General features: G+C 44.2%; 1 protein-coding gene across 1 annotated transcript in view; it reads left to right on the top strand.

Annotated features, from left to right (window-relative positions):
* Positions 1-23,934, top strand: part of col28a2a (collagen, type XXVIII, alpha 2a) — a 106,219-nt gene that overhangs the window by 59,379 nt on the left and 22,906 nt on the right. Inside the window, exons 17-22 of the mRNA XM_078229207.1 lie at positions 2,925-2,993; positions 5,566-5,637; positions 14,684-14,752; positions 15,025-15,096; positions 17,408-17,476; positions 21,079-21,147. Of these exons, the coding sequence (XP_078085333.1) occupies positions 2,925-2,993; positions 5,566-5,637; positions 14,684-14,752; positions 15,025-15,096; positions 17,408-17,476; positions 21,079-21,147 (420 nt within the window). The remainder of the gene's footprint in view (positions 1-2,924; positions 2,994-5,565; positions 5,638-14,683; positions 14,753-15,024; positions 15,097-17,407; positions 17,477-21,078; positions 21,148-23,934) is intronic.

Below are 23,934 nucleotides of genomic sequence, written 5' to 3'. Positions count from 1 at the left end.
AGCAATCTTCGTGTCGTCCGCAAACTTACTGATCAGTTTGCGCAAACTTACTGATTCTGCTCAGTTTCTCACTGCTGCAGTAATGCTGAAACGAATGTCCAGAAATTTCACTTTGTTGGACCTCTGCATAATATTTATCCTTGGGTGGCTGTCTTCCTTGCCTGACTTTGCCACCCCAAAACCTCAATTACCTAGGTAATGGTGAACGGTAACTCTGTTTCTCTCTGCACAGATATTTCCAGACCTGTCACCTTAAGCATGCACATTATTTTGCAATTAATCAATCTTCTTTCTAACTAGATAATCAATTAATTTTAAAGATACAAGTAATTCTTTTGCAATCACTAGATGTTAATATTTAATGTCAGCACGTATGAATGCATCTAAATCCATTTAAACACTCTTCCCCTGACATTCTTAAGAGAGCAGAAAATTCAATTCCTCCCTGGGAGCTCCAGGTGTATGAGGCAGAACCTGGTTCCACCTGGTGATCTGACCCATTCAAACTGACCCTTTGAAGTATAATGGGTGGGTGGGGGACCCGGGTGGGTGGGGGACCCTGGACTGATCTCGGGTGGGTGGGGGACCCTGGACTGATCTCTTACCAACAACTCCTAATCAAGGCACTTATGTGCTGGAGGTTCTAAGCTTCCCTGAAAAAATCCAGTTTGTCATCTCCAAAGGCCTCAGTGGAACCCATGACAGATGGCATGAATATCGCCGAGTCAACATGGGCTCCACAGCTGCCGAGAGAATGGCAATCAATTGCAAAAGTATCTGTTATTTTTTGAATAGCTCTTAGCTGTGCTAGGAACTGAAGACATTCTTATCATTTTTCTCCTTTGACCCAGAATTGACCTCCGGTTTGTCCCTCTGTAAAATGGCTGTAGGGTCACTCCGCCTACTGTCAAGCAGACTCTGGAGGAGGTCACTGCTGAAGTGCCTTGCAGACACTAGTCATCTGTATGACCCCCATCCCAGGGATTGAAGACTGTCTCTTTGTTCAGGGCTAGGGTCAGTTGGGGTTTCAGTTCCCTGGATTTATAATAGTAGTAAGAAGTCTCACAACACCAGGTTAAAGTCCAACAGGTTTATTTGGCAGCAAATACCATAAGCTTTCAGAGCACAGCTCCTTCATCAGATGGAGTGGAAATGACATTTCCACTCCATCTGACGAAGGAGCAGTGCTCCGAAAGCTTATGGTATTTGCTCCCAAATAAACCTGTTGGACTTTAACCTGGTGTTGTGAGACTTCTTACTGTGTTCACCCCAGTCCAACGCCGGCATCTCCACATCATTTATAATAGTAGGCCAGGCCCCCCAAGAATTTTGGAGTTTTGATACAATTCTGCCAGTGAGATTTTACTGCTCCTGATTAATATGAAATGTATAATTTGCTGTGATGTATGCTTCAGCTACAAACATTTTCAATGCACAGGATTCTCTGAAAGCACATGTGCACTGTCCTTTAGTGCTTATTCCTATTGATTAATGTTATAATAGAAAGGTAGATCACTGTTAGCTGAATTTATGTACAATGTAGATATATTGACTTCTGAGTAATGTCAAAGTTTGTTGAGCTTGCCAAGTTTCTCGTTAATTTTAGCCTGGAGCCTGTTAGTCTAACTGACAGTGCAATTATTCCACATGATGTAAGTTTCTACCGTAAGTGTGCTGTGTCTGCTCTGATTTTAGGTGAAGGTCAGTTCGTGTGAATGTCACTGTTCCTTGTGATGCAAAGGAGCTCTAATTGACACTGGAACCCAGATACACCAGGTTTCTGCCTCATTGATAAAGAAATGACCTTCCTAGAGTATATGTGCTTCTTCCCCCTTGCCCTCAGTTTGTCACACCTGTAGATTTGGGAATTTCCAGTGGTATTCCTAGGCTTCATCACAAACTCACCCAAAGTGACCCAGTAGGGGTTGAGTGGCACCTTTGGCTGCTGTAAGTGGCTGTGGGTCTCATTCCAGACCTAAGGTGGGCCAGAAACTGGAAAGGCAGTTGATGCCAGAAAGATTAATTGCTGCTGTTTTAGCGCTGTTAATCGGTCCAATAAAAAATACCAAAACTTTTTAGAGATTTGTCTTCAGCCTGATCTAAGCCACACGCTTCCTTTTGAAGTGATGTGGTGGTTCTGTGAGGTACACTGTTTCCATGGGGTTGGCACCTCTGTTGATCATAAAGTAGAACCATAGAATCTCTAGAGTTCAGAAGGAGGCCATTTGGCCCATTGAGTCTGTACCGACTACAATCCCCTCTCCCCATAACCCCACATATTTACCCTGCTAATCCCTCTGACACTAAGGGGCAATTTACCATGGTCAATCAACCTAACCTGCACATCTTTGGACTGTGGGGGGAAACCCACGCAGACACGGGGAGAACGTACAAATGCCACACAGAAGTGACCCTAGGCTGGAATTGAACCCGGGTCCCTGACACTGTGAGGCAGCAGTGCTAACCACTGTGCCACCTTGCCGCTACTACTGACAAGGGTGCCCACCTCGATTATTAAACGATCCTATCTCCTGGATTAGGGACAGGGTCACAGGCATGTGGAAGTGTCAGACAGATGTCTGGTGCCACCATATCCCCGCATCTCCTCTGGCTGTATTGATTACCTGGCCCTGATGTTGATGACACACTTCCCCTTTCAGCTTCTGTCGGTGTTTAAACCCTTGGCAGCTTCGCTCTTTCCAAGACTGCTCCTTCCCCCAGCCACAAGCCCAATCACAAGCGATTGAGACCACTGCAAAAGCACCTCAGGAAACCCGGCCCTCTGTTTCAGGAAGTCAGGGTTAATTCAATTTGGAATTGAGTTTTGTTTATAAATGTGTAGCATCACTTTGTGCGGGGTTTATTTGAATGAAGCATGTGTTTTCCTTAGATTTGAACATAATTCTAAAAACTGATTTCTACAGGGTGATCAAGGCTTGCCTGGAGAAGTTGGAGCTCCAGGAGAAAGAGGAATTGGAGAACCAGGACCAAAGGTATGTGGCTGAAAACCCAATTGTAATAATGAGTGCAGTCGTCGATAAGTATCGAATGTTTTATTAATGGCGAATATATAACACCTGTAAGAAATATGGCTGGAGTAACCTGACCATCAACTCTCTCGTTCAATCACGCAATGCATTACAACACAGAACGATTAACAGGTATGTACTCAAAAGGGCTAAAATATCTGTATTTGATAATTTTAGCAAAAACAGAGATGTGATTGCTTTTTGTTTTACTAATCATTAACATGATGGATTTCAGCCAGTGAGGTTCTTGCATCCTTTGGCAGTGCACAGTTGGGGCTGGATTTCAGAGGACACCTGGCTCCTGGCTTTAAAAGTTGAGAGGGGGAGCCCGCTCACGACCCTGATGTCTGCCCTGTAGCAATTTATTGATGGGCGCAGCATTAATTAACTTAAGGCAAGACTCTTGCCCCTATCTTGGGGGAAAGTCCCGCTTTAGAGAGTTGCTGGCCAAACCCGCAGCTCTGTACTCCCAGCGGAGGCAGTCGGGAGCAGTGGCAATTTATAGGATTACAGCGAGTCTCACCACACCGAGGAGCCCAGGTTAGTCAAGGGTCGTGGGGAGGAGGGTGGGGGAGGCTGAGTTCAAGAGGCCAGTGGGGAGGATTAAATGCAGGGCGAGGGGTAGAGCAATGAACTTTGTTGGGGTGCCTCTAGTTGGTCCAGTGGGCTCACAATGGAGATCTTTCTTGCCCTTGCTCAGCCCTAACTCATGTAGCTAATGCTGCTGGGCTGTCCACATGGCATTGGCCTCTGTCCTCCACAGGTAAAATACTGGCAGGGGAAGGATAAGGCCCTAAGTAGCCATCAATTGGCCACTTAAGGGCCTCAATATGGCCACGGTAAGTGAGGCCATGCAATGCCTACCCACTGCCCCATAATATTCAGATAGGCTGCATGTAACCAGATAGGCTGAGGGAAGGCCACCTGTTGGACGTTACACAGACGGCCTTCGAACCAGCCAGCGAGCATCCTTAAAATCCAGCCCTTAAACTCTGCAATAGCTTTTGCTTTTACACATTTTTAAAAATCCAATTCAATCAAATCAAGTCCAATTCAGAGTCTCAACAAGTGAGACATTCCCGATCCAAGCTGACAAGACAGGGCTCTCACCTCCTGCCTTGGGCTTGATCTACATGATCACATTGTTCCATCTACTGGCCATTTATAGGGAGTGCACCTGTGGATCCTAATTGAGAGGGACAAATATTTCTGCAGCATGCTTCCACACTTAACATGTTTTAGCTCCATCTTAAGTTATTCTGAAATGAATACAAAAGATACTTTTTGATTGTACATTTAAAAGGACAGCATTAATCATTGGCCTTTGGCTATTTCAACAAATACATATTTTCATTAATATATCACCTTAAAAATGACCACCTGTAAATTTCTGTAAGGTTAACTATATAATGTACACGGTAAATCACTATCTGAAATTTTCACTCCTATTATTTATTTTATAGCCCAAATCACAGGAAAGAAGTTGAGTTTCTCCCCTAAGAAATATTACAAAACTTTTGAGTTTACACTTTACCCCCACATAGGACAGAATGTATTTGAGCCCAGCAGAGTGGGCATAATGACAGGGTGCCGGGGGCGGTGCAGGTGAGAGAATTTGGCGGAATGGATTCCTGGCATGAGGAAAACTGACCCCAATTAAGTTGGACAGTGGTTGGGGGAGGGGGGGGTGTGGAGGGGATGGTTGGCAGGGGAACAATGCAGGATCATTAAATCCCACCCATAGTTTTATTACTCTTTGCTTTTTCATTCCTTTTTCCATTCATTTTACGAGTTTTCTTTAGTCTACCAATATCACTTTATTAGTTTTAATAAGCGGGTACTGTATTGAATCTATCAGACGTCGATGACTGCAGACTCAAATTTACGCGCTCCCTAAAAGTCGAAGCAATATTTGGACACTCTCATCTATTGTCCCTCTCCCCCCAACCCCCGGTACCATGACTCCCTGTCATCGATGTTTCTTTGCCCAATGGTCTCCCCCACCATCCCGTTGTATCATGTGACAACTGGGATAATAGAAGGTGAGCTAGAAAGACCTTGGTCTTCTTTAGCAGTTCCTATATTTCATAGTCTTATTTTCACTTGAACCCGGAACAAAAAAAACAGTGAAAACTGGGAAATGAGAATACTGGCCTGAACAGGACTTGTCTACTTTAAAATGGAACACCAGTAAAAACTAAGAAATAGGAATACTGGTCCAAACTGTTACCTGGTGCCACTCACTCCCTATTGAGAAAGCAGCAAGTGCACAACACACAATTGGAGGGCCTTCAATGGCCTCTGACGCCCAGATGTGTGGTGGTGGTGTTATTAATGCTTCATAAGAGACGTACCCAGAGCTACAGTACGTTATGACAATTGGCTGACCTCACTTTATCCACCAAAGATGGACCAGTTTTGCCTCGGAGCATGTAGCACCTGCATGGTGCTGGTGCCGCACACACCAAATGACAAAACTATGGGGCCCAATACGTTGTGATTTTCTCCATGGGGGTGTTGATTTTGTCTTTATCAGGGTGAACCCGGCTCCTCAGGATTGGCAGGTCTCCCCGGTCTCCCAGGAGAAGATGGTGCTCCAGGACAAAAGGTAATTCTAAATCCACGCTACTGTTGCTTAAAATGGTTTCTGTTCTCTCTAAGGTGGTAGTCAGACCTACTTTCTGAGAGCTTTGACAAAGGGTCGCCGGGGCTCGAAACGTCAGCTCTTTTCTCTCCTGACAGATGCTGCCAGACCTGCTGAGATTTTCCAGCATTTTCTCTTTTGGTAGTCAGACCTATGCCTGTTTAAAAACTAAATATAGTAATCATAGAAACCCATAGAAACCCTACAGTGCAGAAGGAGGCCATTCGGCCCATCGAGTCTGCACCGACCACAATCCCACCCAGGCCCTACCCCCACATATTTACCCACTAATCCCTCTAACCTACACATCTCAGGACTCTAAGGGGCAATCAACCTAACCTGCACATCTTTGGACTGTAGAAGTGTAAAAGAAGCTTAAGATTGTGAAATCTGATACAGGTGCAAATCAATATGAACTAAAATTTCCATCCTTTCCCTAACTTCCACAAATCCTGGTCACAGAAAGAGTATAATTATCGTGGGATGAAATCAGGGTGACCAACTAAAAGTTTAAAAAGTTTATTTATTAGTGTCACAGGTAGGCTTACATTAACACTGCAATGAAATTACTGTGAAAATCCCCTAGTCTCTACACTCTGGTGCCTCTCAGGCACACTCAAGGAGAATTTAGCGTGGTCAATGCACCTAACCAGTGCATCTTTCGGACTGTGGGAGGAAATTGGAGCACCCGGAGGAAACGGGGAGGACGTGCAAACTCCACACAGACAGTGACCCAAGCCAGGAATCGAACCCTGGCACTGTGAAGGGGCAGTGCTAACCACAGTGCCACCATGCCACTCCCATATTATAGGGTCAGCCCATAATTTCATCTATTGTTTTTCTTCCCGGGCTCCCTGGGATACCATTTATCTTGAACTTCTCAAGCAATGACTGGGAAAATGGTGGGGGGGTTCCTCTGTTAGCCACTGAAGAAGCACTCCAATCATCGCTCTTCCGTTGTCTGGTGAATTAATGGCTCTTTCAGTGGTGGGAAGGGGTAGAGATTGATTAGGAGAATGGTAAGTGAGCTTTCTGTCAGATTGGGGTGGCTTCACAATGATATATTTAGATATGTCTGTGCCTGAGTTAACAATTGGACATCTGATCAGGCAGAACCACATTATTCGAGGGTGGTGATAATGATTGACCAGCCTGCCTGGCTCATTACTGAAAGCTGGTGAGGTAGACTTGTCCCTGTGGGGTGGGGTGAGATTTAATTTGCTTGCCTCCAAATAATCTTGTAAACCCAATGCCGTAACTAGTAAGGTGATCTTAGCTGGTCAGTATCGTAAATTGCAGTGTATAAGTCGACTGTATTAAACAATCCCGCTTTTCAGGCCTCAAAAATCATGTCTTTGCAAATGCTCGGCATAAAAGTCAACCCTCCCTTTTCAGCCACGATGTGCAGTACTTGTATTAGAAGTCAGCCTCAATTTTTCACCGCACACAAATTAAAATTCTACCTTCTAACCAGATGCAAGGGATCAAGCCGGTGATATGGGCTGTGTTGTGAAGATGTGTGAGAGTTTAACGGGAGTTTAACACATGCCCACTCTTTGCATTGGATGCTGATGACATTTTAAAATGGCACCACCCACCCCCAAGCCAGCAGTTCACTTTTATACTCAGCGCATCACCCATGTTTGGAGGAATTAGTTGAGGCTTCAATAGTTGACTTAAACGCGGGCACCTACAGTGAGTTTATCAGCGCCCCATTGTAACACATGACCTGGTTTTGACTCATTGAACTGCAGCACTATTTGTACATATGTCTTTGGGGTAGGTGGGTGGTCACCAATCGTTGACTCATTTTGCCAGGGTAAGTGAGTAGTTACGCCCGTATACTGAGAGAATGTGCACTCTATTGGATTAATAATATTCTACCTGTGTGTATTTCTCAGTGACCTTTAAATATAATGATGTGTTTTGCATGTGACAGACACGTGGCTGAGCAATTGTACGTAGAATTGAAGAGATCAAGAATGACTTGCAAATCTGATGCAGAGTGTGCAACAACACTGCAGTCAGCTGCAAACTGTACATCATGTATATCTATGTATCTATGTTGGCACTGAGGTGACAGAGGTTAAAGAGTGTTCTCTCGTGGCAGTATTTAATACACCAAAGTGGCAGTTGATCTTTGCTAAGCTGTATAGCCACTGCCAGGTAGATTGTAAATAGCATGGGGCCGTCACACAGCTATGCTTGACACTGGTCTGGATTTTGAAGGTGTCTGTTTCAGACTTCCTATTCAGAGACGTGCAGCTTTTCCATCTCCCCCTCAGCCAGATCCTACCCCCGTTGCAGTGCCAGATTTGGTAGCACGTGGCTTCCTATGAGGCTGCTGGACACCCTCTGGGGACTGTACTGTGGTGCTCCACCAGATCTGCTAGACCTGTCGAAAGCTCATTTTCAAACTGCAACCGTATGCTTCAGCAAAGTCTGGGTTGCGGCATGGGCCTCGCTATACCATCTCCCGGCTGCAGTCTGAGGTTGTTGAATGGGTGCCATCGGCCACATCCTCAGCGGGTAGCCCTTGTCCCTGAGGAGCCAACCCTGCAACCTCTACAGACCCTCGAAGATTTCAGGAATGCTGAGGATGTAGAAGTTGTAGACGCTTCTGGGGTATGTGTGCAGACCTGCATGATGCATTTATTATGCCGTGGAGCAACTGAAAATTGAGCAAGTGGAAGCCATTACGATTCACATACTGGACTGCTTGTTGCCATAGAGATCTAAGTGCCACGTGAGTGCAGTCACTCTGCACCTGTGGAAAACAAGGGAACTCCACAAATCCCAGAAAGCTCTTCCTGGCTTGCCTGGTCCAGTTGAAATGCACAATGATCTGTGCCTTCACAAAGAAATTTAGGGAAGCAATTCAATTGTTTGGCAGTCATGCAGCTAAAGGCACGGCCACCAATGTTGAAGCAATTTCAAAGTCAAGAATGCTTGAGAAAGCAGAATTGGAGGAGTGCAAATATCTCAGGGGTAGAAGAGGAGGAAGGCAGAGTCGTAGGGCTGGAGGAAGTTTACAGAGATGGGGAAGAACGTGGCCGTGAAGTGATTTGAAAACTAGAATGAGAATTTTCAAAGTCTAGACATTGCTTAACTGGAAGCCAGTGTTGAACAGCTGACACCGGGGTGATGGGTGAATGGAACATCGTGCGCGATAGGAGATGGGTAGCAAAGGTTTAGGTGACAGAGAATACTCGGTCGCTACATAGACAGTGATGATAGACACAGATTGCAGCCTCTGAAAGGATAGGGGTGAGGGACGGGCAGATCTCCCTATACAAAATGCATAGCTCAACAAGTTCAAGAGAGGCCAGAAGGTAACAGAAACATATGACATATTTTATCAAATAGACAGCTGTACATTCCTAACCCACTCGGTCCAGATCAGTTGCTGTGAGAGATACCACAGAAAATCTATTCATATCTGAGACACACCTGGAGATCTGGGGAGTGGATATAAACTACAGCAGCTGTCTGTGCAGACTGTCCATGTTGTAAATTATGGTCTTGACAAGGGTAGAAAATGCTACAGTGCTTTGAATTCATCTTTATCATTGTGTAGTGTGTGTTTGGTTCACCACTATATTATAGCCAAAAAACATAAAACACTGACAAAATGAGTTTTAAACATCAAGTCACTCAACATCCAAAAGGGAAAAGTAAGTGACTCTCATCTGAATCACCTCGCATTTTTCTGCAAAATAATGTTAATTGGACCAGATTCAAGTGAGAGTTGGAGCTGTTTCTGGTTGTGGCAGAGGTCATCTTGTACACAAAGTCAGTAGTGTATAAGCATTATCTGGGCCAGAGTGATTCCTGACTCACTCGGATCACATGGGTCAGGGATGGGGGTAGATGGAGAGGAATGGCTGATCATCCAACTCAGTAACCTGTTCCCACTTTCCCCCCCTATTCTTTGAACCCTTGAGCCCCAAGAACTATATCTGACTCCTTGAAAATGTACAGGGCGGAATTTTCTCAAAAGATTTTAAGTGTCAAACTGGCAAGAAAATGGTAGATTTTCTCGCTGGATTTTTCAGCAAGGTAAGTAACGCGAATTTACGGCACTCTGGGCAAAACAGAAGCCATCATGTGCCAGTACAATGTTGCAGAGCCTCAGTTCGCCTGTGAAGTCGGCTGCTGAGCTCTAGAAGTGCCATTGTGTGGCGCCCTGATCTCCCAGTATACTGTGTACACAGAGATCTCCTGTCACTCCCCCCCCACCCCCACCCAATTGCTGCTCCAGACATTGCAACCCCGCCCATCGCCCCTCCCCCAATCGCCGCCCCAGTCATCAACCCCCTGCCCCCCCCAGCCTGTGCCACGGGGCAGTGCCAGGACACTGTCAAGCCATGTCCCTCTCCCCGGGGGCTATACACACTTTTACGTCCCCGGGGGATCCCACGACATGTTCACAGCTGGGTGAACCTATTGTAAGCTGTTTGAATATATGCCTGGGGGTCAATATCTGACTGGGGGGGGGGGGGGGGGGGGGGGTGGTTGTGTTAATCATATTAAAATATATGTTAATCAGGATCACGGCCATTGTGGGCACAAACCTGATGTACGTCACTGCTAAGAAGTCGCGATCTCACTGGTGAGATCTGCAACTTCCGTGTTTCGCCACATCTTGAACCCACGCTGGTAATCTTGCGGACAGCGAGAGTGGGCTCAAGGTCCGCCTCTAGTCTCAGAATCAACTACGTCACTCTCCATCTTGATGAAGAATTCGATCATATTATGGTCGCTCATCCCCAAGGGGCCTCACATAACTAGGTTGCCAATTATTCCTTTCTCTTTACACAATACCCAGATGGCTTGTTCTCTAATTGGTTCCTCAATGTATTGCTCCAGAAAACCATCCCATACACATTCCAGGAATTCCTCCTCTACAGTATTGTTACTAATTTGATTTGCCCAATCCATATGCAGATTAAAATCACCCATTATTACAGATGTTCCTTTATCGAACGCATCTCTAATTTCCTGTTTAATGCCATCCCCACTACAGTTTGGGAATCTATATACAACTCTCACTGCTGTTTTTTGCCCCTTAGTGTTTCTCAGCTCTACCTATGTAGATTCCACATCGTCGGAGCCAATATCCTTCCTCACTATTATGTTAATTTCCTCTTTAATCAGCAATGCAACCCCACTGCCTTTTCTTTTTTGTCTGTCCTTCCTAAACACTGAATATCCCCGGATATTCAGTTCCCATCCCTGGTCACCCTGCAGCCATGTCTCTGTAATCCTGACTATGTCATACCCGTTTAAATCTGTTTGCACAATTAATTCATCCACTTTATTATGGATGCTCTGCGCATTAAGGCACAAGGCTTTAAGGCTTGTCTTTTTAACACTCCTTGTCCCGTTCTCATTAATTTTCACTGTGGCCCAGTTTCATTCTGGCCGTTGATTTCTCTGCCTACCACTTTTCTGATTCCCCTTTCTGTCCTTTGTTCTTATCCTTGTTTCCCCCTCCTTTGACTCATTGCTTAGGTTACCATCCCCCTGCCACTTTAATTTAAACTCTCCCCAACTACTCTAGCAAATATTCCCCCTAGGACATCAGTCCCGGTCCTGTCCAGCTGCAACCTGTCCAGTTTGTACTGGTCCCACCTCCGCCAGAATCGGTCTCAATGCCCCAGGAATCTCAAACCCTCCCCCGCACGCCATCTCTTCAGCCGCATATTCATCCAATATATCCTGCTATTTCTGCTCTGACTAGCACGTGGCACTGGTAGTAATCTGGAGATCACGACCTTTGAGGTCCTACTTTTCAACTTATTTCCTAATTCCCTGTATTCTGCTTTAAGGACCTCGTCCCTTTTTTACCAATCATGTTTGTAAAAATGTGTATCAATGCCATTGGCTGGTCACCCTCCCCCTTCAGAATGTCCTGTAGCTACTCTGAGACATCATTGAGCCGAGCACCAAGGAGGCAACATACTATCCTGGAGTCTAGGTTGTGGCCCCAGAAATACCTATCTATTCCCCTTACAATTCAATCCCCGATAATTGTTGCATTCCCATACTTATTACTCCTCTCCCGTGCAGCAGAGCCAACCGTGGTACAACCAATTTGCCTGTTACTGTTTTCACCTGAGAGGCCATTCTCCCCAACAGTATCCAAAGCGGTATATCCGTTTTGCAGAGGAATGGTCACAGGAGGTTCCTGCACTACTTGCCTAGTCTTCTCGCTCTACCTGGTGGTCACCCATTCCCTTCCACCCTTTCGAGTCTTAGCTTGTGGTGTGGCCAGCTCTCTATATGTGCTATCCACAATACTCTCTGCCTTACTGATGCTGCAGAGTGTCCCCAGCTGTCACTCTAGCTTTGAAACCCAGGCTTCCAGGAGCTGCAGCTGGAGACATGTCCTGCACACATGCTGGTCCCAGACACTGGAAATGTTCCCAGAGCAGGAGGAGCACACCACAGCTTTGAGCTCTCCTGACATGACTTACCCTTTTGGAAGATGCCTAAAATCAAAAAATATCAATTAGTCTTGGGTCCTTCTTCTCAGGCCCTTTTTACTACAGAATATAACCCTTACAAACACAAAATAAAGACCTTACAAACTAAAAGCGATAAAAGTGGTAAATACTTACTCGACCGTACTCACCCAAGCAGCTGTTTCCACTTGCCCCACATCACTTTTGAATCCTGCTGTCTCCTCAGGAGTTGCAAACTCTAAGCTAAACTCCGATTTCTCACTGCACTATCAAGCTGTTTTCAGTCTCCCAACAATCAGCTCTCTCTCTCTCGTAGCCTCTACTCCAGCTCTCACCATTCAGCATATTTTCTATGCTAAGTACAGATGATGCTACTGCCACTGAGTCTCTGTGTTACAATTCCTCCTTCCTGGCTCTGACTTCCTCCATAAGTTCCTCCGGGGAGCCATACCAGAAGCAGCCTTCTGTCTCATTACTACCAAGATGATTGCCTCCATGCTGTTTGAATGAAGTGTAAAAGCAGACAATTCCTTTAAAGGGTTTGGGCTGCTTTCTGTTGAAAGTCTGCATCCAGCACCCCCAAACTGGCTGGCCCCATTGCAGAGTTAGATGTCTCCTACTCCTCTGAAATTTAAGAGTTGTGGTTCACAAGTGTGTTCACGCCCCTTAGAGGGGTTATGAACCCTAGTCTGCATGAGATGACCTTTTAAAGAGTTCAGAAGTCAAGTTCAAAAGGTCCTCCGCATGCTCCCATGCCAAGCAATGTCCTTCTACCCACCTCATGTGGCCCTTTGTGCACCTTACGCCAAGCTCTGCCTTTCCAAATACCCACTGTGGTCCTTCATGCCCCTCTGCTAATCTCTACCTTTCCATCTACCCCATGGGCCATCATGCACCCCATGCTTGGTTACCGCACTTCCATTCCCATTGACCCACTTTACACTGTCCAGAACCAGTGAACCCTAAAGTGTATAGTTGTATATGTACAGAAAAATGTTTTAAAAAGTAATTCACTCCACTTTTTCCTATGTTGAAAAAAGGTAATTTCACTATAAATAAAATGTCAATCGCCCAGACTCTTTGAAGTATCAATAACAAAAACCACAAACCCTTGAAACCACTTAACTTGTGTAAACAAACATTGTTAAATTTACAGCAGAGATCAGAGAACCTGAGCTGTCAACCAATGTTTTCTTTGGGGCGCAGGTAATTTAGTATGTTGCCGGTTGTCTGGGCTCTCAACCAAGCCTCATTATGTATTGAGGTGGTATGGATGGAACATGGGATGTGTTTGAAGGGTCAGGAGTTTTGGGTGGTAATGGCTGAAGAGCCTTTGTTTTCATATTTTAACCATGGCACCAAGACAGGCCAATTATGCAGCCCACCTCAAATCTTCCAATGGTTGGCTGGCACGTCTCCAGCCCATACCTGCCCCCAGTAATGAAGAACTCACCTTTGCGTGCACTTTCTCCTGAGGTGAGCAGACTGAACTGGGAATTTTCTTCACTCCTATGCACCTAAAGAATAAAAATCCAAGCCTGAAAGTGCATTCCCACTTTAAATAGACCCTAAGTAATCCATTAGAATTCATCCAGGGATAAGGATTGCTCCTTTGAATTCAATTGAATGAGCACCCCATCAATCTTTTTCAAATGTTAACTCAGCCGTTTAAATCACCTGGGCCTTATCCTGACAATATTGGTGTGGAGAGGGGGCTTTGCCATTTCCCCCCACCTTCCTCATTCCTGCTCCGGGTTAAAATTGGAGCTGACAATTATTCATGAGGTAATATCATTTACCCTTGCAAAACATTGGGCGGAATGTTATGGCCCCTCCCGCTCGTGGGATCTTCCGGACACGCCAAAGTCAATGGAGTTTTGAACAGCTCGCTGCATTTTCCAGACCTGCCCTTGGCATGACAGGGCTGTAAAATCCCGCTCCATAGTTTTTGTGTTACTATCGCAGTTTATTAATGTTGCACTCTAGGGCTCCTGGCTGTTGCTGCCGCTGAGACTACAGAACTGCTGGCCAAATGGATGGCTCGCAGCAATAAATACTGTGCGGCACCCATCAGGATCATGGGCACATGGGTGGGTTTTGCCACTCTCCCCTCATGTTTTAGAAGAGGAGCCAAGACCTCAGGGCCTCATAAAATGCAGTTCAATGAGCCTGAGAGACAGACAGATAAAAATAGTAATTTGATTTTCTGTTCTAACATTCATACACTCAAGTATTTCAATTTTACACATGCACAGGAGCATTTTAGTTTTGACAATATGGCCAGGTAATCCTAATTGTTCCTTGCATCTTTGAGAGCAAACAACTGATAGCCAAATAGTATTGGAATCATTAATTGATTTGATTTATTATCGTCACAGGTATTGGTATACAGTGAAAAGTATTGTTTCTTGTGCGCTAGACAGACAAGACATACCGTTCATAGAGTACATGAGGAGAAGGAAAGGAGAGGGTGCAGTGTTCTCTCAGAAATAAGTGATCTTGAGAACATGTTCACCATTCAGGCATTTCTTTTATTCCCATAGGGTGAATCAGGATTGTCAGGTCCTCGAGGGGCTGAAGGTGCCCCTGGCATTGGAATTCAAGGAGAGAAGGTAAAATCTTTTAATCTGAAGTGTACTCGACATGAAGTTTGAACTGAGATATGGGGATAGTCTTTACCACTTAGACGGTAACCTAGCAGGGTGACATGCCCGCCCACCTGTTATAGAACATGCAGAATTTACATTTATGTCAGTTCTAGATGAAGCAGAAGGTCGGGTCGGCGAGATTACCACCAAGGTGGTGAAGGTTCATGGCTCAGTAATACAAAATGGAAAATGCTGTGGCTCTTTCTCAACAATGTTTGTCTTTTTGTTTTCTGTAGGGTGATATAGGTCAGAGAGGACTCCGAGGTTTGGTTGGCCCACCTGGAATAACAGGACCAATGGGACCGAAGGCAAGTTCACTTCTGTGCTGATTGTAGTTCACATCAGCATTTTGGAATTTCATCGAGCCTTGCTATCTAGTCAGCTTTTGATGTTTTTGTGTACACGCTTTTCAAAATGCAGAAATATTCATGCTGGGATAAATCTACAATGTTACATTCCATTGAAACAATGGCTTTTAGCATAACAGGGGAGGTGATGGCCTAGTGGTATTATCGCTAGACTATTAATCCGGAAACTCAGCTAATGTTCTGGGGACCCAGGTTCGAATCTCGCCACGGCAGATGGTGGAATTTGAATTCAATTTTTAAAATCTGGAATTAAGGATCTACTGATGACCATGAAACCGTTGTCAATTATTGGAAAAACCCATCTGGTTCACTAATAACCTTTAGGGAAGGAAATCTGCCGTCCTTACCTGGTCTGGCCTACATGGGACTCCAGAGCCACAGCAATGTGGTTGACTCTCAATTGCCCTCGGAAATGGCCTAGCAAGCCACTCAGTTCAAGGACAACTAGGGATGGGCAGAAATACTGGCCAGCCAACAATGCCCATATCCCCTGAATGAATTTTTTTAAAAGTCCCCACTTCTTTAACAATCTGGAAATAAATGTGAAACCAAATACTGACTCAGTAAAGAAAAGAGATCTTATAGTAGGTAGCTGACAGCTTGACTGAAAATACAATTTGAGAAAGAGGTGGAAGAGTTGAAGAAGAAAATTCCAGAAAGTAGAGCAAACGCAGCTGAAATCATTGCCATTGACAGGGGCATAAAGCTGAGTGAGGCACAGAAATTCTTCGTCAGAGAAATTAAGAGTATGCACTAGGGAGCAGATGGCAGGAGAATATTATGGAGTTAGTTAGGCAACAACATCAAGAGGCTCAAAGGCAAAGGCAAGGATTTTTGATTGAATGAGTTTGGGGATAGAAGCCATTATCTGTCAGAGGGGCCAGCATACTGGATACAGTCTGACAACATGCAGGTGATTCGTGAGACAAAGGTAGTGAGGAAGAGGGAGAGGTGTCATCATCCAATACAGGTTTATGTGAAAAGATTGGCATGTTACAATGCTGTGATCAGACTATTTTACCCATACTAAACTATGAAAGATCAGCAGAAGCAAGCTCACATCAGCAATCTGACATTGACACTGAAATGTGGACAAATGACCCGATCTACTGTTCCTACCATTTGCAGGGCAGAAGTGAACATAATCACCCATTAGCAATTTCATTCCTGTGGTGGAGGGTGGCTGCACATATTCCTGCAGCCAACAACAACACTCTACAACTGTCTCCATGTTGAACCATGTTTGAACCTAAAGCTCTTTCATCAAGGAAGTGAAACACAATTTAAAAGGATTATGCGTAAAGGTTGAAGCAATCCATGTCCAAATGCAGCATGACCTGGACAATATCCGGGCTTGGGCTGATTAGTGGCAAGTAACAATCGTGCCACAAAAGTGCCAGATAATGACCATCTCCAAGAAAAGAAAATATAACCCTCTCCCCTTGACCTTCAATGGTATTACCATTGCTGAATTCCCCCACGATCAACATCCTGGGGGCGAGCAGGAACTAAGCTGGACCAGCCATCTAAATACTGGGACTACAAGAACAGAGTAAGAAGTCTCACAACACCAGGTTAAAGTCCAACCAAGAACAGGTCAGGGGCTGGGAATTCTCTGGTGAGAATCTCACCAACTGACTCTCCAAACCTGTCCACCAGCCACAAGTCAGGATTGTGATAGAATATGCTCCACTTGCCTGGATGAATGCAGCTCCAACAATACTTGAGAAGCTTTACACCATCCAGGACAAAGCACCCTACTTGATTGGCATCCCATCCACCACCTTAATCATTCACTCCCACGATTATAGATGCACAGTAGCAGCGGTGTGCACCAGCTGAAGATGCACTACCGCAACTCACAAAGGTTCCTTCAACATCACCTTCCATACCCACAACCTGTGCCACCTAGAAAGCTAAGGGCTGCAGACACATGGGAACACCACCATCTGCAAGTTACCCTCCAGGTCACACACCATCTTGACTTGGAAATATATTGCTGCTCCTTTACTGTGGCTGGGTCAAGATCCTGGAACTCCCTCTCTAACGGCACTGTGTGTGTTTCTGCAGCATGTAGACTGCAGCAGTTCAAGAAGGCGGCTCATCACCAGCTTCTCAAGGGTCAATAGGGATGGGTATTATATGCTGGTCTAGCCAGCTCTGCCGGATCGCATGAACAAAAAAAAAGATAATTTGCTCATTTTATCTTTCATCAGATTGCTGACATGTTTTGTTTTGATTCACATTGCAGGGTGAGCCTGGTGCTGTGGGCCGACTCGGAATGCCAGGTCTTCCAGGGCGTGGCATTATGGGCCTTAAGGTATTCACAAACATTTAACATTATTTTAGTAGCCTATTAAAATTCCTTTTTGTGAAGCAAGTTGGTGAATAATTCAAAGATCAGCTGTTTTCCAACACTCTGTATAAGTCAGCTTTTCAAGTATTTTGTTTTGCATGCGGTATATGATAAAATACTATACATCTACCATAACTAACCACAGCTCCAGACTATAACATCTATGTGTTACGATCCCAGTTGATGGACAAGTGCCCTGAGTGAAAACTGCTTGATAGATCCTAACTTTTTTAAGAAACTGTGGAGGAAATTTCTAAACAAATTCACAGGTGTCCACTGATGAACACTTAACACAAAGAATAAAATATTTATTAAAACAAGGAAAGTAACTATATATACAGACAAAACCGTTGTAAAGATTTCAATACAACCACAAGAAGATTCAATTTCCCAATATTTCTTTACCCAGCAACATCTTTCCAGACACACAAACCAGTAAAGAACCTAGCTTGACATACGGACACCTTGCTTGGGACTGGCACATATGCAAATAGTTTTCTTCCAGTGAATTATTAAGCAGTCACTTGATGCTTCTCACCCAACTTGTATCTCTCCCTGAGACACCCAAAAATCACTGCATGTTAAACTCAGTGTTTCAGTAGCAACACTACTAAACTGACCATGTTACTGAGTCCTATAACTGATTATTCAGTTAACTACTGTCCCACTGGCCTCAGATTTTTCAGCTCTCTGAGAAGAGAAAAGTATATGTCTTTGCTCTGACATATTCTGAGCTCTCCCCTGTTTATCTCTGTCACTGTGTCACTTGATCTCTGTCATGAAGCTACTTTCTGCTTTTTTTTCCAAAGTCACTAAACTCCTAACCTCTTTTAAACCCATTTAACTTTAGGGGTTGTAAAACCTCAGTCTGAGGTCACATTCCAACCGACTCAAGAACAGCTTCTTCCCTGCTGCCATTCAAAAGTAGGACTTTTGAATCGATCTACCTCGCATTAAATTGATCTTTCTCTACACCCTAGCTATGACTGTAACACTACATTCTGCACTCTCTTGTTTCCTTCTCTATGAATGGTATGCTTTGTCTGTATAGCGCGCAAGAAACAGTACTTTTCACTGTATGCTAATACGTGCGACAATAATAAATCAAATCAAATATTCATAAACAAATCCAAAATACTGATCTTTCAGCGACAGGTTCACCCAGACTTCTAGACACAAAGGCTCATGCCAAACCTACAAGAACTGAAACCCTTTTTACCTTAACAGACAAATATATATATATGTATTCAACTTAGAAATTATACATTGTTCCTAGCACAGGTAGAAGTGCTTGTTTCCACAGCTATTCAGACTTCCTGAGTGATCTATAACCCACCACCATTAAATGGTAAAATGCTGGACTAAATTTCACAACAGCAACAGATAAAATAGTTTTAATATTAATTAGTTTAATTTCTGACACTAGCAAAATTGATCAAAACTACTGATCATTCAGCAAGTTAATTACTGTAACAATTTAAAACTGACATTTAAATAATTATATGGTTTTGTCCATTCAGCATTATTTGGAGTCATAGAGATCTACAGCACAGAAAAGGCCCTTTGGCCTATTGCGTCTGTGCCAGTCAAAAACAACCACCTAACTATTGTAATCCCATTTCCCAGCACTTGGTCCATAGCCTTGTATGCCTTGACATCACAAGTGCACATCCAAATACCTCTTAAATGTTATGAGGGTCTCTGACTCTACCACCGTCTCAGGCAGTGAACTCCAGACTCCCACCACCCTCTGGGTGAAAACGTTTTTCCTCACACCCCCTCTAAATCTCCTGCCCCTTACCTTAAATCTATGCTCCCTGATTATTGATCCCTCCACCAAGGGGAAAAGTTTTTTTCCTGTCTATCTATGCCTGTCATAACTTTATATGTCTCAACCATGACTGCTTCAGTCTCCTCTGCTCCAAGGAAAACAGTTCCATTCCATCCAATCTCTCTTCATAACTAAAACTCTCCAGCCCAGGCAACACCCTGGTAAATCTCCTCTGTATCCTTTCCAAAGCTATCACATCCCTCCTATAAAATGGATTCCAGAACTGTACACAATAGTCTAGCTGTGGCCTAACCAACATTGATATTATTCCAGCATAACCTCCCTGCTCTTAAACTTTATGCTTCGGCTAATAAAGGAAAGTATACCGTATGCCTTCTCAACCACTTTATCCATCTGTCCTACTACCTTAAGGGACCAGTGTACATGTATATCAAGCTCCTTTGATCCTTGGTGCTTCCCAGGGTCCTGCCGTTCATCATGTATTCACTTGTCTTGTTTATGTTTTAGGCCCAAGTGAATCACCTCACACCTATCCAGTTTGAATTCCATTTGCCACTGATCAGCCCACCTGAACAGCCTGTCTATATCCTCTTGTAGTCGAAGGCTATCCTCCTCACTGTTCACTATCCCACCAATCTTCATATCATCCGCGAACTTACTGATCAACCCTCCTAAATTCAAGTCTAAATCATTTATATAAACCACACACAGCAGGGGTGTTTGCTGTATAAACATTCACTTAGTACTGGCTGAGGTTATTCATGAAGGCCTGCCTTCTCAATCTTGCCCCTTGCCTGAGGTGTGGTGATCCTCAGATTAAATCACCACCAGCCAGCTCCCTCTCAAAGGGGAGAGCAGCCTATGATCACCTGGAACTCTGCTGATATTATCTTTTACTTTTTATTATTTACATTTATTGAATACAGAAATCACACATTAAGCTGATCTTTCTCTTCACCCTATCGGTGACTGCAACACTATTATGCACTCTACTCTTTCCTTCTCCCCTATGTACTCTATGAATGATATGTTTTGTCTGTATAGCTGGCAAGAAACAATACTTTTCACTGTATCCCAATACATGTGACAATAGTAACTCAATTCAATTTGTTTTTTTAGTTAACTTTCTAAATTGAGTTCCAAACAACAAAACAGAATATTTGAAAACTATTATAAACAAAGTTCAAAATATTATTGAGCTTAAAATAAAAATGATTTTTTTTCCATCATCAATGGGTCAGATTTGGTGTTCACTACAACACAGTAAGTCCAAAAACTGAAATCGGGCATGTCGGCATTTTTGTAACATAAAATGAAAGTCAGCTCCTTCAGTGTAAAACACACATTAAAGGCAGTGACTAACACTCAGAGAAAATTAAGGGACACCCTGGTAAGGGGGTCCATTAGAACAGGGAGGGGGTGTGGGGGTTGCTGTCCGAACTGTAGGAGTGGGGGTTGGGGGGGATGTGGTACTGCCAGAAATGTGAGAGCAGTACCTGAGCTGTTAAAACACGCAGTTGGGAGCAGAGTAGGTACTGTGCATATACATGGTTAAAATACATCTAAGCAAGGAGACAGGTCAGTGGGTTGAATTATGGGACAGTTTCGTAAAATAAGGGACCATTGATCATTTGGATACTTTTTTATTCAAATGCATTTATTCGCCTTACAAGAAATGCCCAGGAACCCTTTTCTTTACCTTGACACCAGGGAACAAAACTTAAACCTTTTCTATTTGATAAATAAATGATTATTAAATATATGTTTCTTATAGGGTGATCCAGGGCCCCCTGGTCCCATTGGCCCTCTAGGTGAAACTGGAATTGGAATTTCTGGTCCCAAGGTGAGAGTTACTTAACATTTTTTTTAGAATAAAATGTTTCATGGATTTCTGGTTCCTGTGAACTATCAAAGTGTTTCTGTTTATCACTCGGGCTGTAAATTTTACCTGTTCACATATGTTAATTTCCACTGGAATTAGGAACCAACAGATCACTGAATAACACTGTACACCTTTAATTATCCACTTAGAATTATTGATGCCAGTATAGTTGTTAATTTTAAAATAGAAGCGATAGATTTTTGTTAATCAAAGGTATGAAGGTGAGTGTATGGAGTTAGGTCACAGATCTGTCACAATTTCATTAATTGGGAGAACAGGCTACAAGGACAAAATGGCCTATTCCAGTTCCTAAGGTACTCCATTGGATAAATGTAGGTACTGAAAAGCCACAGAGCTATTTATACCATTTAGCATTGCACACCAGAGGTGGTGCTTCCAACCAACTATTCTCTCCAGTGTAAATCCAATGATCAAAGGTACAGCTCATAAATATCTATGAGCACTGCACTGAGGAATGGAAATTGCCAGTGGAGGCATTTATAAAAAGAGTGTCTGAGGATTTGTATAATAGGCTGAAAAGTAGCAGGTAAATAAGAAAGCCCTCACTCTGTGACTTCAATTGTCAAGGCAGCCTTGTGCAGCAGCACACAACCATAAGCTTCTGTACTCTTAGCTATCTTCTGAATCCGAAGAGGATAATTCTCCTAACTGAACCACAGGGAGGAACAACTTGAGATGTTTGCACTTCACTAAGGATGTCCTCACTGGAATCTGTTACCTGCTGCAGTCACACCAGATCAGTGTATGGGATTCTTTGCCAGTGGCTGTGATGGTGATCATGGCAATGAATTTTTATGTATCTAGTTCCTTCCAGACTGAACATATAGATATTGAATAAGGCCATTTAAATACAATGGACACAAGAGCAGGTCAGAGGCTGGAAATTCTAAAGCAAGTAACTCACCTCCTAATTCTCCAAAACCTGTCCACAATCTACCAGGCACAATTATTGCAATACTCTCCACTTGGCTGGATGTGTGCAGCTCCATCAACACTCACCATCCAGGACAAAGTGAACTGTTGGTTAGCACCCTATCCACTACCTTCGATATCCACTCCCTCCACCACTGACAGTTGCAGTGGTGTGAACCATCCACAAGATGCACTACAGCAACTCACCAATGCTCCTTCAACTGCCCCTTCCAGCCCCGTGATCTGTACCATCTAGAAGGACAAGGGCAGCAGATGCATGGGAACACCACCTGCAAGTTCCCCTCCAAGCCCCACACCATCCTGATTTGGAAATATATTGCAGAGGCCCAAAAAGGTGGCTCACAACCACCTTCTCAAGTGCAATTAGGGATGGGTAATAAATGCTGGTCAGAACAGAAAGAATTACAACATTTTGCAGTTTACTGTCTACTGTTGTGTAAGAGGGGTTACTGAGGATCTTTACTCAAGGACTAATTACATTTCATTTTGTTTTACCAAAGAAAAGCTGTCAAGCACATGGCTTTGCTGGGATTGTACACGGCGCAGGGTGCCATTGATTGCACACACATCACTTTTCAAGCACCACATGTAACTCTGACTATACTAGAATTGAAGGGGATTCCATTGCCTCAACATCCAGCCGATGTGTAAATCTTGCAGGTCAGAGCCCAGTATCCTGACAGAGGTCATGGTACCTTCATTCTGTCACAGTCCATTGTGCCAACAGTATTGGAGCCACCACAGCAAACCAAAGGCTGGCTACTAGCAACTATTCACTGACAACACGCCTGATGAATCCAGTGTACAATTCATTCAAATGTACAGAGTGCATATAATTAAAGCCAGGCTGCCAAAGAAAATGCCATAGACCATTGGCATGTTGGAACAATGCTTCTGCTACATGGACCACTCTGGAGGAGCCCTGCAATACTCAGCAGAGGGGTTTAAATATTTGTGGAGATCTGTTGTGTGCTACAAAACTTTGCCAATATGTGGGACCGCCCTCGCCATCAGATATAAAGTGGAGCACCTCAGAAACTGGAGCATGGGAGGTGCAGGGTGAGGAAAAACCTAGGGTGCCTGTTGTGGCCAGGCTGTCCATGAAGAACTCAGCCAATAACTGCAACCTAATTCTCCATTCACCAACTGTCCCACACCTTACCTGCTCTCTCACTCATCATGACAACATTTCATTGGCCATAACACAAAAATACCATCTCAAAATAAACATTCCAAACCCAATTTCTAAATTATTGCATACAAAGGTTAACTAATCGCCATTGTGCATAGAAATCATAGAATCCCTACAGTGCAGAAGGAGGCCATTCAGCTCATCGAGTCTGCACCGACAACAATCCCACCCCAGGCCCTATCCCCACAAATTTACCCCGCTAATCTCTCTAACCTACAAATCCCAGGACACTAAGGGGCAATTTAGCATGATCAATCAATTTAACCCGTACATCTTTGGACTGTGGGAGGAAACCGAACCACCCGGAGGAAACTCACGCAGACACGGGGAGAATGTGCAAACTCCATACAGACAGTGACCCAAGCCGGAAATCAAACCCAGGTCCCTGGAGCTGTGAGGCTGCAGTGCTAACCGCTGTGCCACCGTGCCGCCCATTCTCCTACGCCGCGTGCCCCACCACCACTGCTAGCGAGAACGGAGAATTTAGCGCTCAGCCAAATCTCCATTCACAGCAGCACTACCGGAGAATCCCAGCAACGGATGAGGTCGGAGAATCCTGGCCTTAGATTCTTATTCTCCTTTCAATTTTGTTCTTACATTAG

Source organism: Mustelus asterias, chromosome 14 (assembly GCF_964213995.1).
Source record: "Mustelus asterias chromosome 14, sMusAst1.hap1.1, whole genome shotgun sequence".
In the NCBI taxonomy this organism is placed as follows: domain Eukaryota; kingdom Metazoa; phylum Chordata; class Chondrichthyes; order Carcharhiniformes; family Triakidae; genus Mustelus; species Mustelus asterias.
This window is presented reverse-complemented; position numbering and strand designations above follow the sequence as displayed.